The following is a 13,840-nucleotide window of genomic DNA, read 5'->3' on the forward strand; positions in this document are numbered from 1 at the left end:
AACAAAATTATTTATACTAAGAGCTATTTCTATGGTACGTTGGTATTGACAGTATTGATTTATAAATATAATATAGGTAATAAATATTCATATTTTATAAAATAATATTATAATGATGATAAAATATGTGGGTAAATAGCAAATAAATAATATAATTTGATTTTCAAAAATATTATTTTATAATGACATTAAATTATGTATATTGAAAGAAAATGTATATTGTTAAAAAAACTTATCATTTGTTTATTACTTTATATTATTTATAATTTTGTTCACGATTCAAGAAGTACTTATTGATTATTTATACTTTAATTACTATAGTTTTATTTTAACAATTAGTTCTACAGGTATGCCTATTTATATTTTTAAATTATAGTCAGACATGACGTAATTTTTACGAAATATCTAAAATATTATAAAATTTATAAATGTATACCAACTTAGCTCTTAATAGTACACCATCATCACCGATAAGAGGTTATCCTCAGTGGTGAGATGGGCCATCCAACTATGTTATATATATAATCATTGATTACTTATTGTAATTATAATTGTGTTATTTCCATATGTTGATATAATATATTGTTTTTAATGCTTCCGCTTAAATTAAAAAAAAAAATTATCATAATATTATGTTACATACATAATAATTAATATTAATTATTATGTAACATGTAAATCTATAATATAGATTAAGTAGTTCAAAGGTTATAAATTATTATTACTTAAACATTATATAAAATATATAAGATAATATTTCTCAAAATGTTTATATAAATATAATGTATAATTTTATATGTATACAACGTTAAATCTTATGAAACCGTCCTTATCTATTAATTTTTATTTATTTTTTTCAATAGTTTTGTCATACATATTTATTATTTATTTATATATCTACCAGCTCACCATTTATTGAATATCTATTATAGCTGGATTTATTAATTATAATATAAATTTAATCGATGCTAGTAATGTTAGTATAGGTAGGTATCTATCAAAATGTTATTTTTGAAATATATCAATAAATATTGATAAACAAGTATTCTTACTTTTTAGTGATATTTTGAATAAAATACAATTTTATTAAAAACTATTTATAGTTCAATAAGTATTTGGAACAATTAAGATAGTGAACCAAACTTTAATCAACATATTATGATGGCTAAGTTAAGTTGTTAATTTAAATCAGAATTATTAGTATAATAACGAAATTAAATTGTTATCGTTTGTGTTTTAAGTACACCTGTGTTTGTGTAATATGTAAAATATACAATACTAAACAATAGTAAATATGTTACTATTTATAACAGTTATAATTCATTAGATAGGTAAATATATAATATTACATTAACATAATATGTATAAACCAGACATAAATGCATTATTAACATTTAAACAATTTTAATTTTAATAATATATATGTACGTCAGATAAATTATAGTATAAAATAAATAAACTTATTATATATTTAATAGTAAACATGAGTAACGAAAATTACTTAGATAAAATAAATAATAAAATCTTGACATACAATAATATAATTATATAATTATATTTTATAATGCTTTTTATTGTTTGATGTTTGTAAGTTTCTTATTCAACCATGTGTAGGTACTTTAGTATGATTATACATTTTATGATATTAATGATAATCTATAGAGCTAATGATAAAACTCAATATAATAAATCATAGGTTGAAAATGAATGTATCTATTAAGTACCTATATACCTATACTTAACAGTAAAACAAAATTATTTATTTCAGTCTTGATTCAATAAGCTGGTTGTTTTTTTATTCTCTTAAGTAATCCGTAATATCCAAGAATATAGCAAACGACATAAAAGACTCCTAAAATGATGATATCCGTGTTGTAGCGATCAATGTCGTAGCCGTAACTCAATAAAACTTCCTTGCCATTGCGCAGGCAGTTATTAACATCTAGGCATGCTAAAGTATACACATATATGTCATATTAAATAATTAATAGCTAAAATCAAAACGTATAATTTGATAAATTATTGGTTCAGGGACGTCATTTTTAAGATATGCGTGAAATACAAACAATTTACCTGCAATAGGCAGCAATTCGCAACAGTTATTAAAACTACTCGGAAAGTAATAAGTGCCTAACCTATAGGCATTTTCAGATCAAAAAATAATTCAGTTAAAAAATAATTATGCAAAATAAAATTCAGAAGATAATAATCAAAATAGTTAATATTAAGTTGTGAATTTGATACATAGGTACCTACTTAAAATGTTCAATATAAATAAATATCTATATATATTACAGATTTTAAATTTAAAAACGATCGTTATTGCCATAAAAAATGTCTAGAACCATCAAAACTATATTATTTGTGTAAAAAAAGCAATTTCAATAACTAATCTGTAAAGTATATAAAGAGTAGGTAAAATATCTATCTATCTCTAGGATGTAAATACAAGCATTCTTGCTTACCAAAATGACGTCCTGGAAATAATTGGTATTAATGTAGCATAAATTATTATTTAACATACGTATGAATGTGATATTTTTCCATTGTAATATAGATAATGTTTCACAGCCAAGAAAAAATATTGATAAATATTTCAAATAATACAATATAAATGGTAATGTTCTAAAACAAAAAACAAATATATTAGGTATTTTATTTTATAAAAATCCCATATGATTAATGATTAGGTAAGCATAATCTATGTATCATGAATTTATTACCTGCTAAAGTGTATTTGTGTTTTATAAACTTACCCAAGTGAAATGTAGGCGCCACAAAGAGCTACGGCAAGATAATCATATATCAATGAAAATATAACAATATTTTCGAATTTTTCAAAAAAAGCCGATAGAACACTTCCTATAATCATATTATAACAACAGTAATTAAATTATATACTTTTAAGTTTCTTGAATTATAATTTATTCAGGTATTCTATTTCTTAAGAAGTGTACAATTACCATATGATCTACAGATCAACATATTTATTACGAACGTTGTCACCACCAATAGCTCCCATTTAATACCTACTAACCAAAACACCAAATATGTATACATCATAGATTCTAGAACTGTCCAAATGAGCTGTAAAAAATTGAAATGCGTTAAATCCTATGATAATATTATTTTTTCTAATACATACCGTTATGACAATTTGAGAAATATAATATACACTCAATGCATAAATATTGTTACTGACTTCTCGATGGATAACTGGAAATTCAACTTGGTAGGTTATAATAGACGTATAACAATATTGGAAAATAGAATTCGTGATTAAACTGAACCAAAATCCTTGCCAATTTTGTACGGCTTTAGTATCAAACTTCAGATTCATGTATGGCGTAGACAACATTACACCAAGAAACTAAGTAGGTACAACATAATATCTATTAGGTATAATAATATATATTTAGGTACCGATTTGTTATTTCCGTAATACAGACAAAATTGTATTTATAAACCATCGTGCTGCAATTGATTATATAAATACTAAAAAAATACTAAATTGATTTTCATAATATTTGGTTGCATACCGACTTATGATTTACGGTTATGACGAGCATCAACCAATGTATCATTCGCATGAAAGATAAAATATACGAAAAAAAATTGTATTTTTATGTTGAACATTGAGAATTAGTTAAATAAATTAATAACAATAGTAATTACCATTATAGTTCCCAATTCCAGTAGTTTTATTTTGTAATTTCTTAAAAGACATATTCCAGATCTGTTTAAAATCAATATTAACTGTGTAATCCACAGTGGTTTTTGTCTAGATAAAAGAAAAATATTAGTATTCAGTTACCTTGTCAAACTTGAGTTAAGTGTTTAAGAGAATAAACCAAAAATATAAACCCATACATTTTAAACGGAAAATAATAAATTAAATATTATGTTATTTAAAGTTAGGTATATAGTAAATTTGTAAAACTAAGCAATTTCATCTCCTTTTGAATATACGAAAGAAATCGTTAGTTTTTTCAGAATAAGGATATTTCCTATTATTATACATGTATTTATATCGTAAATTTATTAGTTCTTTTTTCATTTTATACACTACACACTATAATGTTTATTATCATCAAAATAATATTTACACTATAAAGTGTAATCTAGAAATTGTAGTGAATATTTTATTATATACGTTATTTTATTGAAATATGAAAAATTAAAAAAATAATACAATGAAAGTAAGTTTGCTTATTATACAAACTTTAACTTACATTTGTAAATGTTGTGTATAATCCAATAATACCTGGAAAAGAGTAGATTGAATTCATGCAATAATCACTATAACGTAATAAAATTATAATTATTTTACTTGGTCATTAAATAAATCATAATTGAGATCCATTTGTATATCCGTTGAAGATAACTTACACATTTCATCAATGTTTCTTTTTACTTGTTCCCTATCAGAATTCATTATAGAAATCACAAAATCTGCCTTGTTGTATAAATCTGGGCATTTGTAATCAAATCTAAATAAAAAGTTAAAATAATTTATTCAAGATAAAAAAAAAATATATATTTTATAATGAATTTATTCAAATTCTGTTACTAGGAATTTTTAAAAATAATTTTTTACTATATTTTTAAAGTCTTAAGACTTTTTGACCTGCTCAAGTAAGGTCCTATTGGCTATGCGGCACAAACTTCTATTTTACAAAAACTAGTAGTTTTATTCTAAATTATTTTAATGTATATTTTTTTATTTTTTTTTTTTTTGAATATGTCTATGTACCTAATGCAAAATTCGAATGAGAAGTTTTCTGTTATTAAAATGTTTATACCTACTGAAAATGATAAATATAAATCTTTTAATTATTACTTAGTAGTTATAGTGATATTACTTCTAGTCCTTCTACTACTATATAAGTTATAAAGCATGCATTAGATTTATCAGAATTTAATAACTTGTAAAACTTTCAGAATATAAAAATACTAGACTAAATGAAATACCTATTACATAATAATATAATGGGATTGTGCATGTTGTGCGGTCGATAAACCTCTGTTTAAACGTAACATAATAATAAAGTGAACAATATACTTTTGAAAAAATTGATTGATCATTGGGACGGGTCCCTGGTACACCAGCCGTCCGTTTGACAGCAAAATGACCTCGTCGAACTTGTCGAACACGCCGGACGCGGGTTGGTGGATTGTGCAAATGACAATTTTACCGGTTCGCGCGATACGCTTTAGCATGTTGACAATGTGTGTAGCTGAATAGCTGTCTAGGCCCGTGGTTACCTCGTCGCAAAACAGTATCGGCGGATCGTTCATGAGCTGGACGGCTAGAGAGACTTTCTTACGTTCACCACCGGACAACACCGATAGTTTATTGTCCAGAAATTCGAGCATACCCAACGCAGTAACGGTATAGTCGACACGATCCTTTAGCGCGGTTTTACTAGTGCGGCGGTCCATTTTTAAATTCGCCTAAAAACGACGACACTCAGTATAATTGTACACAGGATGATTCATTGAGCGTACTAGTACTAGTATATTTTAGAAATTAAATCTATCACGAAAAATAATAGCAGTATAATTGCACTCAATGAAATATAGGTATTGTATTTTTAGCAATTTTCTTTTCCAATTTTACAGGCATAGGACTTAAAACAAAATAAATAATTGTTGACTTGATTAAAAATGTTTTCATATTATGGCATAAGTACAAACAATACACTATTTAAAAATATTGACTGAGACATCAAAATCACGAATCATTTCTTATATATATAATAATTCGATAAATAATCTTTGTATTATTATATAGTTAATTAAACTTAAAAAAATTAATAAATACAATTTTGTAGCACAATACCAAAGTTTCATTACTTTCAAATATTCTTAGGTATAGATATTCCACTTTGTTCTAATTTTGTCCAAGTTTGCGTTATAAATTTCAATTTTTCTTTTTCTTTTTTCGAGGTTTATATATTATTATTATTATTTTTTTTTTACACTATTAATGTCTTAGTAATTTTTTTTTTAGATGTCTACCAATTTATTAATAAGTTATAAATAATAACGTTATGAATAGAAGGATATGAACTGTAAATTATAATGTCGGTGAAATATTTCTTGTCCATTGGTCGTTCTAACATATTAGAAAAATACTAGTGTTTATTATGCCATGTATCGATATTTTTGAATAGGATATTAGAAAATTGTTAAAAGGACAACACCTTTAATTCCTGGAGTGCAATCGTGTTGTAGCAATAGTGATTTTGTCCTTAGTCGATTAAGTATATTGTAGCGAATCTTATATATTACAATAGACACATAGAACATAAGTTATTTATATTAATACCATTAAATACAAGTGTTCTAAAGTCGTCAACTGATCAAAGGTGACGTCTTGTTGCGGGACAAAACCAGATATTTTAATCATGACTTCTTCAGACACCGGATGACCATTCAATAACAGTTCTCCATCAAAATTTCCTAAAAAATGTATATGTGAAAACACTGGTGGTTAATAAAAATTGAGAAGAATTAATAGCTAGAAAAATATACACTCCACGAACCTTTAGTTCGATGACTTATAGTGGCCATCAAAGTAGTTTTTCCCGAACCACTAAATGATAAATTATATAATACAGTTTTAAAATAAACGATATTTAAGAACACAATATAATATTACTAACCTTGGGCCCATTATTCCAAGAAGATTTCCACATTGCACGTTTCCACTAACTGAAAAAAGACATGTGTTTTACGAATGTAAAATACATACTTACCAAAAACAGAAATTATCTTTTCAATGATTTTTTTACAACTTTGATATCCTCCACCCGACCACAAACATTTTTACCATCTGTGAGTTATGTAAAACGTAATTTATGTAGATTTAAAATCTCAAATTATTCCAAAAAAAACCAAACATTTTGAAACAAAAGATTTTTGTCTTAAAATTGCCTGGTGAAATAAATTCTTCAATATTTTATTCCACAACAATTTAGATATATATTTACTTTGAAAAAAATTACTAAAATTAGTTTAGTTATGAATAATAAAATAATAATAAATAATATTTTTTATAATTATATGATGTATATATTTTTTATTTTTTTCATGAATGTTTTAATAGTTTAATTTTTTCTGGAGGGAAATTTCCAAAACAAGAGCGAAAATGTCCTGATGTCACTATATTATTTACTCCATGGATTAAAATTAATTATTTCAAGGTCATATTTTAATGATTTTAAAAACGTGAAATCGTTTTTATTTTTATTACTAAAAATAAACATTATCTGTTGATCTACTCAATAACACCGCACTAACGTTGGTTAATTTCGATTTTTGGGCCGTTTTTTTTTATTTTGCCACCCATTTGATTCCTCGACCATGTTTCCTTACTAACCGTTGTACAATATTTGTTGACGAGTGATTTTTGACGAAACGAAAAAATTCTGTGTGGTATATTCCACAGACACGTTCAGTCTTTTCCAAGACAACACTAACTGACCGTGTTCATACTTTTTGGGATCTAGACACTCGTGTAAACTGTTCCAGTCATTGCACATCTCGTTATACCGCAAGTCTAACGATTTCATCTGTAAAAAATAAAAGATGCGTTCGTGTTGTTTAAAAACCTCAAAGTCAAGATTATATCGTTATAATATTATATACTGTTATCGATATTCAGCTATTGAAACTCAAAAGCCGAAAAACAAACGCGTTTTCATTGCTCCGAACACTCACTTTTTTCATCACGAACATTATTGTAACGTTTTACGATTTCTGTGGTGTACGCGATTGGCTATCTAATAACACGCCGGATAAAAAATATTCAAATTCGAGTACCTATTTTTGTTAATAATATAATCACGGTATGTTATACTAAAAGAGAAGAATGATGATGTTACTGTACAGTGTACATAATATGTTATACGACGATGTGTATTCATATACGTTGCAGGACTATCGCACGCCGTCACAGTACCACTGGGCAGTGAGCACCGACAACAGTTAATAATACAACAATATAATATTATGTAATAAATATTTAAATGTACATCATAATAGTATGCGATAGGTTTAAATTACCAAATATTTAGGCGTACAGGGTTGCAGTGCACACAACATTATTATACGATAATCGATATTGCGCCTATTTTTTAATTTAACTTCGTAATATATTATTATATAACCTGGAGTGTAAAACGTTTAAACAGGGTACCACCACCAGCCATCTCATTAAATTGTATACACAACGTACAATATTATACTGTTATGGTACACAGTGATCATTTTTAATGCTTCCATACACCAGGGACACCAGGTCATTTAATGCGCAGATAGACTAATCGGGTCTGAGCAAAGTCAAAAAATAAAACGAGCATTTTTTGAAATCGGTTTATGTAATGGCCTAAATAACGGACAACAGCGTAAAACGTAAATTTATTTATTATTATTAATTTACTTCTTATTCTCATATTGTATGTATAATCTATTGAAAAATGTATATTTAAATTACAAAATTAAATCGTCGATAATGAATTTAATTATCTATCGTGTTCAATGTTCGGTCTATTATTAACGTACGAAAAACTGCTTGGTTTATTATAATGTCGGAATGATTATTAATTATTACACGGTTTCGATATTTCATTAGTTATCTCTGCATAAACTATTATCAGTCTACATATCCAAAAAAGTAAATTATGAACATTAAGTCGAAACCATATTCGAAAATTCTAATGTCTCTAAAAAAATAATTTTTAATGTCAAAGTGCCTTTAATAGATGTCTTCTTCACTCATTCAAAATTATTCCAATCTCGTCGTATAACATTTGTTCTTTCTATGAATACTATTTTATTAATTGTGTAAATAAAAATAAAAGCCTGCTTAATATTATTTTGTGTTGTTTTTTTTAATGATTGTTTTTTGAGTACTGGCACGATCGATTTTTCTATTTTAATTCATGCAAGGAAATCGTGAGCCGTACTCTCGCTTTATTGTCACATTTCTTGTTCTCAATAATAATTAGAACACTTCCTTTTATACTGCATTACTGTATCTTAAACTTTTAAGTATGTACCTATGTATTTTTCTAGTAAAAAAAATTAACCGAATACCTAATGAATCTTTAGTGGCCTATCTAAAACGCCCGTTAATATATTTATATATAAATTTTAATATTATGTCATACAAACATACAAACATCCAAGTCCGGTTTTTGGTGTCTGCCATCAGTAGTATGGTGAATTGAAAATTTTCTAGAGATAAAGAAAAATATACCAATCACTAAGGACCCATCCACCACTATAGACGCAAAAAATAGAAGGGTAACTAACATAAATTTATATGATTAATACATAACAATGTAAAACAACTAATTATATTTTAGATCATTATTGATCACCTATTGAGTATTATACTACTTTTACAATTAGATGACCAACCGATTACCACCCAATTTACTATTTAAAAAAAATCTTGAGAGTAATTGCCTCTGAAATTATCGTTTGCCCCGCTACTAATTGCCACAGCTATTCATATTGTTCTTAATAGATTGTATATAATATTACACATAGGCGTGCGCGGGGTATGCAGAGTATATGCAACTGCATACCCTGAACGAACATGGAGCTTCACACATACTAAAGACCATTTTTAAATTTAAAAGTGTTATATTTAATTTATGTTTATAATAGTTTATTGTACAAAATATGTTCGTAATTGTATTACAAATGTTAAATAATAATAGAAGAAAGGTTAAATACTTTGATGCTTGTAACTATAGAACAAGAAATGGTTGTTAATTTAAATTCTGAAGACATCATTGATGATTTCAAAAACTTAACTCAACACAGAATGGCGTTACTTATGATAAATTATAATTTTTATTATTCCCCCTCATTCCCCCCCTCCGTAACTGACAAGGCGCCAGTAAAGAGGCCTGCGCACGCCTATGATATTACAATATACCTTATGGTCCTTATGTAATTTTAATTACATATTTTTTTCATAGTTGCATTGTTGCATACATCAGATTGCTAATTTGTTACTTGAAAACACTGATACCTATGTATACATATCTGTGCTTGAAAACGTCATAACACTGAACGTTGATAACAATGATAACACAAAAAGTGATAAAACATAAAACGATAAAAAGACTCACATGTGACGATGTGTTTGTGCACAGTGCACTTGTGCTACAATTCTACATACCTAACTGTTAAGTTTAAAATGTCGAATAGAGACTGAGAAACTGAGCCAAGATCAGAGATTACTTAATAAGAACAATTGAAACAGTTTGTTTATTATTTTATGTTAGTTGATCACTGAATTTATTATATTTCAAATATTATCTATATTAAAACATGATATTAAATAGTATTTTTAACTGTTTCATATAATTAAAATGTGATTGATTCAATTAATTTTAATTCTATTTCATGGTTTTCAGATGAAATTCAATATTTCATTTAATTCAATATAATGGAAGAAATTATTGTGACCCCTTGGTCTGCTGAGTAAGTGAAATATATATTATATACTTGGTTACTATAATGAATGAATTATAAACCTTTTAATATTTTAATTTATTAAATTTTTGTTATAGAATGCATGATTACGGACGTCTAACATTAATTACAGTGTAATATCTATAATTTTGTTATATAATACGTCCAAAAGTTTTTTTATTTTTAAAGAAGTTAATTTTGTTTTTGTTTTAACTGCTTTTATTTAACAAAGGCACAATTTAATAAAAGGATACCATGATTAGATAATTACTTATTAGTTTTATTACCAACTTCATTGTAAATACTGCCTTATAGACAGGTATTAGTTATTTATTTTAAACGTCTATAAATTCAACAATTTTTAAATTAAATATTAAAGACTGTCCTTATTAGTTGTATGCCTGTATAACATGCATTTATAGCTATAATTAGTATAACAATGTATTGAATATTATAAATGTTTTGTTTTAAATTCTAGTTCAGAGTGGCAGTTGCTTAGGCAAGACATATATGGTAGTAAAGATACACGCAACTACAAACAAGCTTTAAGAAAACTTTTATTATGGAAATCTAGGTGAGAGGAAATATTTATTTTTATTTTTTTTCTAACTTTAGAATAATGTTCTATTTTAGAGGAAGATCATTATCTCGAGGTTTATATTGCACTGAAATGATTTTACAAGTCATCGTTAAAGATGTCCATTTTTATGAAGTCGATGAACTTATCAGTGAAAGTGATTTAATTCATTTATATTCTATGGCTATAATGAAGTAAGACAAAAAAATTGATATTTAATAACTAAAATTAATGATATTTTTAATATCATGACAATCAAGGTTTGTCAATTTGACAGCTGATGTTTTGGGAAAAGGTCCTCAGAAGTCAATGTATTATAGAGCATCTTGTGTAGAACTTCCGTCTTGGTTAATTGATATGCGACATAAAATTTCACATGACCAAGATTTACCTAGTCTAAAATCTTTAAGAGCAGCTATGGAATTTGCACTAGAATGGTTACAAGTAAGAAACAATTAAAAAGTATAGTTATACTTGAAGTGTTTATGTCATTATGTCATTATTTTAGACAAAATATTGGAATGAAGATGATAATTTTCTAGTTTTTGCAAAAAAATTAAACATGAATATTGTTGATGAATTTATAGACTTATTGGAATTTTATACATTAAGCAAAAGTCAAACTAATTCTGCCCTTAAAGAAAAACAACTAAATGTTTTGAGGTAAAAATAAATCAAATTATATTAAAAAATTAAAAACAGAACAAGTTTTTTACATTAACAATATTTTAGAGAGAAGTTAACATTTTCGGAATCTTATTCAAATAAAGAATGTATAAAAAAAATGAAAGACCTTTTAGCAAATAAAGATTGGTCTTCAGATTTAGTTAATGTATTTACTACACGGTACTTACTTCAAGCTCATGAATGTAATGTTTCTAAAGGTAATTTTCTAGTTTTTTTTTTTTTTTGAAGTTATTACCAATGTAAACAGTTAATTTTCATTTTAGGTAGAATTTCCAAGACAGATAAAGCAATCTGGAATGTTTTACTAAAAACATTAAACAATTCTGGTTTGCTGACTAATGTATTACTGTGTTTGGTTACTCAACATTCACGGATAGCGGCCCTGTGGGTTTTGGAACTGTGTATAATTGCATATAAAAGCAGCAAAAAAATTGATTTGAATGATAACCAAAATGACAACTGTATGAACTGCAAGCCTTTGAAGTTGGATACAAATCTTGTTTTAAGAACTGCATTGCAATCACCACATCCATACACTATTATATTTTTAAAATGGTGATTCTTTATTATATCAAATTTGCTTTTAGTAACTTGCTAACATGTTTACTGCATTTTAGGTTGTTACAAATACAATTGAATCCATTAACAGTAAAACAACGGTACAACATTATCAAATTAGTATCATTGTATACAGGCACAGTTAAGGTTAGCTCTAAAAATATTGATCATAATGTATTTACAGTTGATGATTTGATCAGTAAAGATGTAACTGATAGTCAATCACAATGGTCAAGAGTTATTGGTAAGTTGGTATTTAAATAATTAATTTGTTTTTTCTTGAGTTCTTATTAGAGTATTTTTATTAGACTGAAATTCAGTGCTTATGTCTGAATATAATAATTTCCATAATTTAATACTTATGTTAGGTACTTAATTTGGTTTAGACAGTCATGTTATTTGATTTTATTATTGTTCATTACATTTCAAAAATAACTTCATTAATTTTTTGTTTTCAAAATGTTTTCTTAAGAATTGAATCTATCTAATATTTACAAATATATAAATTAAGTGTAGTATACTATCATTTTGTTTTTAGAAAGATTTTATTTTTAAATAATTTTGGTCTTACAAATATACAACAAATTTGTGTTCAGCAGAATTTATTTTATGCTAAGTGTAAATTTACTCATTACTAAACTTAAAGGTTATAAGAATATAATCTTGGATATTTCATTGGATTTAATTGATATTATCATTTTAAAGTGAGTCGTGAGCATTTTAAAGCTCTAATATTTTACATATCCATGACTCAATTTAAAATAATATAAATAAAAACTTATGAGAATCCCTAGATAATATTTTTACCTTTGAGTTTGATATTAAATAAATTTGCTCTAGTATTAAACCTAACGACATAAAATGGATACTGCTGAATGCAAATTTGCTGTTATATGTTTGTAAGATGGAGACAATCCATGTGAGTATGACATCCTTTTAATAAAATATTAGGTTTTACTAAGCATTTTTTATGAAAATAAAAAACTTCTCATTTATAAATTCATTTTTTTTTTCAAACAAATTATTTATTTTCATTAACATTCCTTGAAACTAGAAAGTTATGTAAACTTACGCATAACATGGAATGTTTTTATAAGGTCTTACAATTAATAGTTCTTTTATTGTATAACTTAAGACACAACAGGCAATAGTACTCATAAGTTTTTTTTTTTGGTCATAGACACAAAAATAAGCTGTTGTCTACAATTCAATAAATTACTCATGTAATTAGGATTCAAGTTGTTTTCTGTACACAATTTTTTGAACATTAATTATTAAGAATAGAAAAATTAATAATTTTTCAATTTTTTTATATTATATTGTGTTATTTTTTTTCAGGTCAAATGAATTGGAGACAAATACCATTTGGCACTACTCTGTGAACATTTGCAAACTAATAAAAGTAGTACATTTAAGAAACATCATTAAAATACTTTTTTTCTTTTTATATGTGTTTTTAGCTTTTATAATTCACTAGAGCTATGTCTACCTATGTTAATATACCCTTGTTGAATTTAAACA

The 13,840-nt window shown here is 25.9% G+C and overlaps 2 protein-coding genes across 3 annotated transcripts; one reads left to right on the forward strand and one right to left on the reverse strand.

Annotated features, from left to right (window-relative positions):
* Window positions 1-1,733: 1,733 nt before the first annotated feature.
* On the reverse strand, window positions 1,734-7,957 carry LOC112600883 (protein scarlet-like). Of its 2 annotated transcripts, none has more exons than XM_025348205.1 (14): window positions 7,726-7,957; window positions 7,385-7,577; window positions 6,669-6,717; window positions 6,549-6,598; window positions 6,332-6,465; window positions 5,063-5,454; window positions 4,331-4,490; window positions 4,233-4,264; window positions 3,676-3,781; window positions 3,146-3,370; window positions 2,964-3,087; window positions 2,757-2,862; window positions 2,525-2,625; window positions 1,734-1,951 (listed from the first exon to the last, which is right to left on the reverse strand). In XM_025348205.1, exons 1-14 carry the CDS (start codon window positions 7,741-7,743, stop codon window positions 1,776-1,778), a joined length of 1,866 nt encoding a protein of 621 aa, XP_025203990.1. In that variant the 5' UTR covers window positions 7,744-7,957; the 3' UTR covers window positions 1,734-1,775. The 2 variants fall into 2 exon arrangements, with proteins under 2 accessions (XP_025203990.1, XP_025203991.1); XM_025348206.1 differs by having other exon boundaries at window positions 1,859-1,951; window positions 2,466-2,625.
* Window positions 7,958-10,144: 2,187 nt separating this feature from the next.
* On the forward strand, window positions 10,145-13,766 carry LOC112600885. Its single transcript, XM_025348209.1, has 10 exons — window positions 10,145-10,302; window positions 10,440-10,506; window positions 10,976-11,071; window positions 11,131-11,268; window positions 11,335-11,518; window positions 11,583-11,737; window positions 11,807-11,958; window positions 12,025-12,316; window positions 12,379-12,563; window positions 13,658-13,766. The coding sequence occupies exons 2-10, from the start codon at window positions 10,472-10,474 to the stop codon at window positions 13,699-13,701; spliced, it is 1,281 nt and encodes a 426-aa protein (XP_025203994.1). The 5' UTR covers window positions 10,145-10,302; window positions 10,440-10,471; the 3' UTR covers window positions 13,702-13,766.
* Window positions 13,767-13,840: the final 74 nt, after the last annotated feature.

The sequence above is a fragment of the Melanaphis sacchari genome, unplaced genomic scaffold (genome assembly GCF_002803265.2).
Source record: "Melanaphis sacchari strain LSU unplaced genomic scaffold, SCAv2.0 Contig73_pilon_pilon, whole genome shotgun sequence".
NCBI classification, from domain to species: Eukaryota; Metazoa; Arthropoda; class Insecta; order Hemiptera; family Aphididae; genus Melanaphis; species Melanaphis sacchari.

What these genes read in the sequence shown, in the direction of transcription:
- LOC112600885 (XM_025348209.1), top strand. Translation starts at nt 10,472, where the DNA reads ATGGAAGAAATTATTGTGACCCCTTGGTCTGCTGA. An exon ending in GTGACCCCTTGGTCTGCTGA is followed by an intron (nt 10,507 to 10,975) that starts GTAAGTGAAATA and finishes TTTAAATTCTAG; the next exon opens with TTCAGAGTGGCAGTTGCTTA. An exon ending in CTTTTATTATGGAAATCTAG is followed by an intron (nt 11,072 to 11,130) that starts GTGAGAGGAAAT and finishes GTTCTATTTTAG; the next exon opens with AGGAAGATCATTATCTCGAG.
- LOC112600883 (XM_025348205.1), bottom strand. An exon ending in CTTGGAATAATGGGCCCAAG is followed by an intron (nt 6,599 to 6,668) that starts GTTAGTAATATT and finishes TTTATCATTTAG; the next exon opens with TGGTTCGGGAAAAACTACTT. An exon ending in TATACACAACATTTACAAAT is followed by an intron (nt 3,782 to 4,232) that starts GTAAGTTAAAGT and finishes TCTTTTATCTAG; the next exon opens with ACAAAAACCACTGTGGATTA.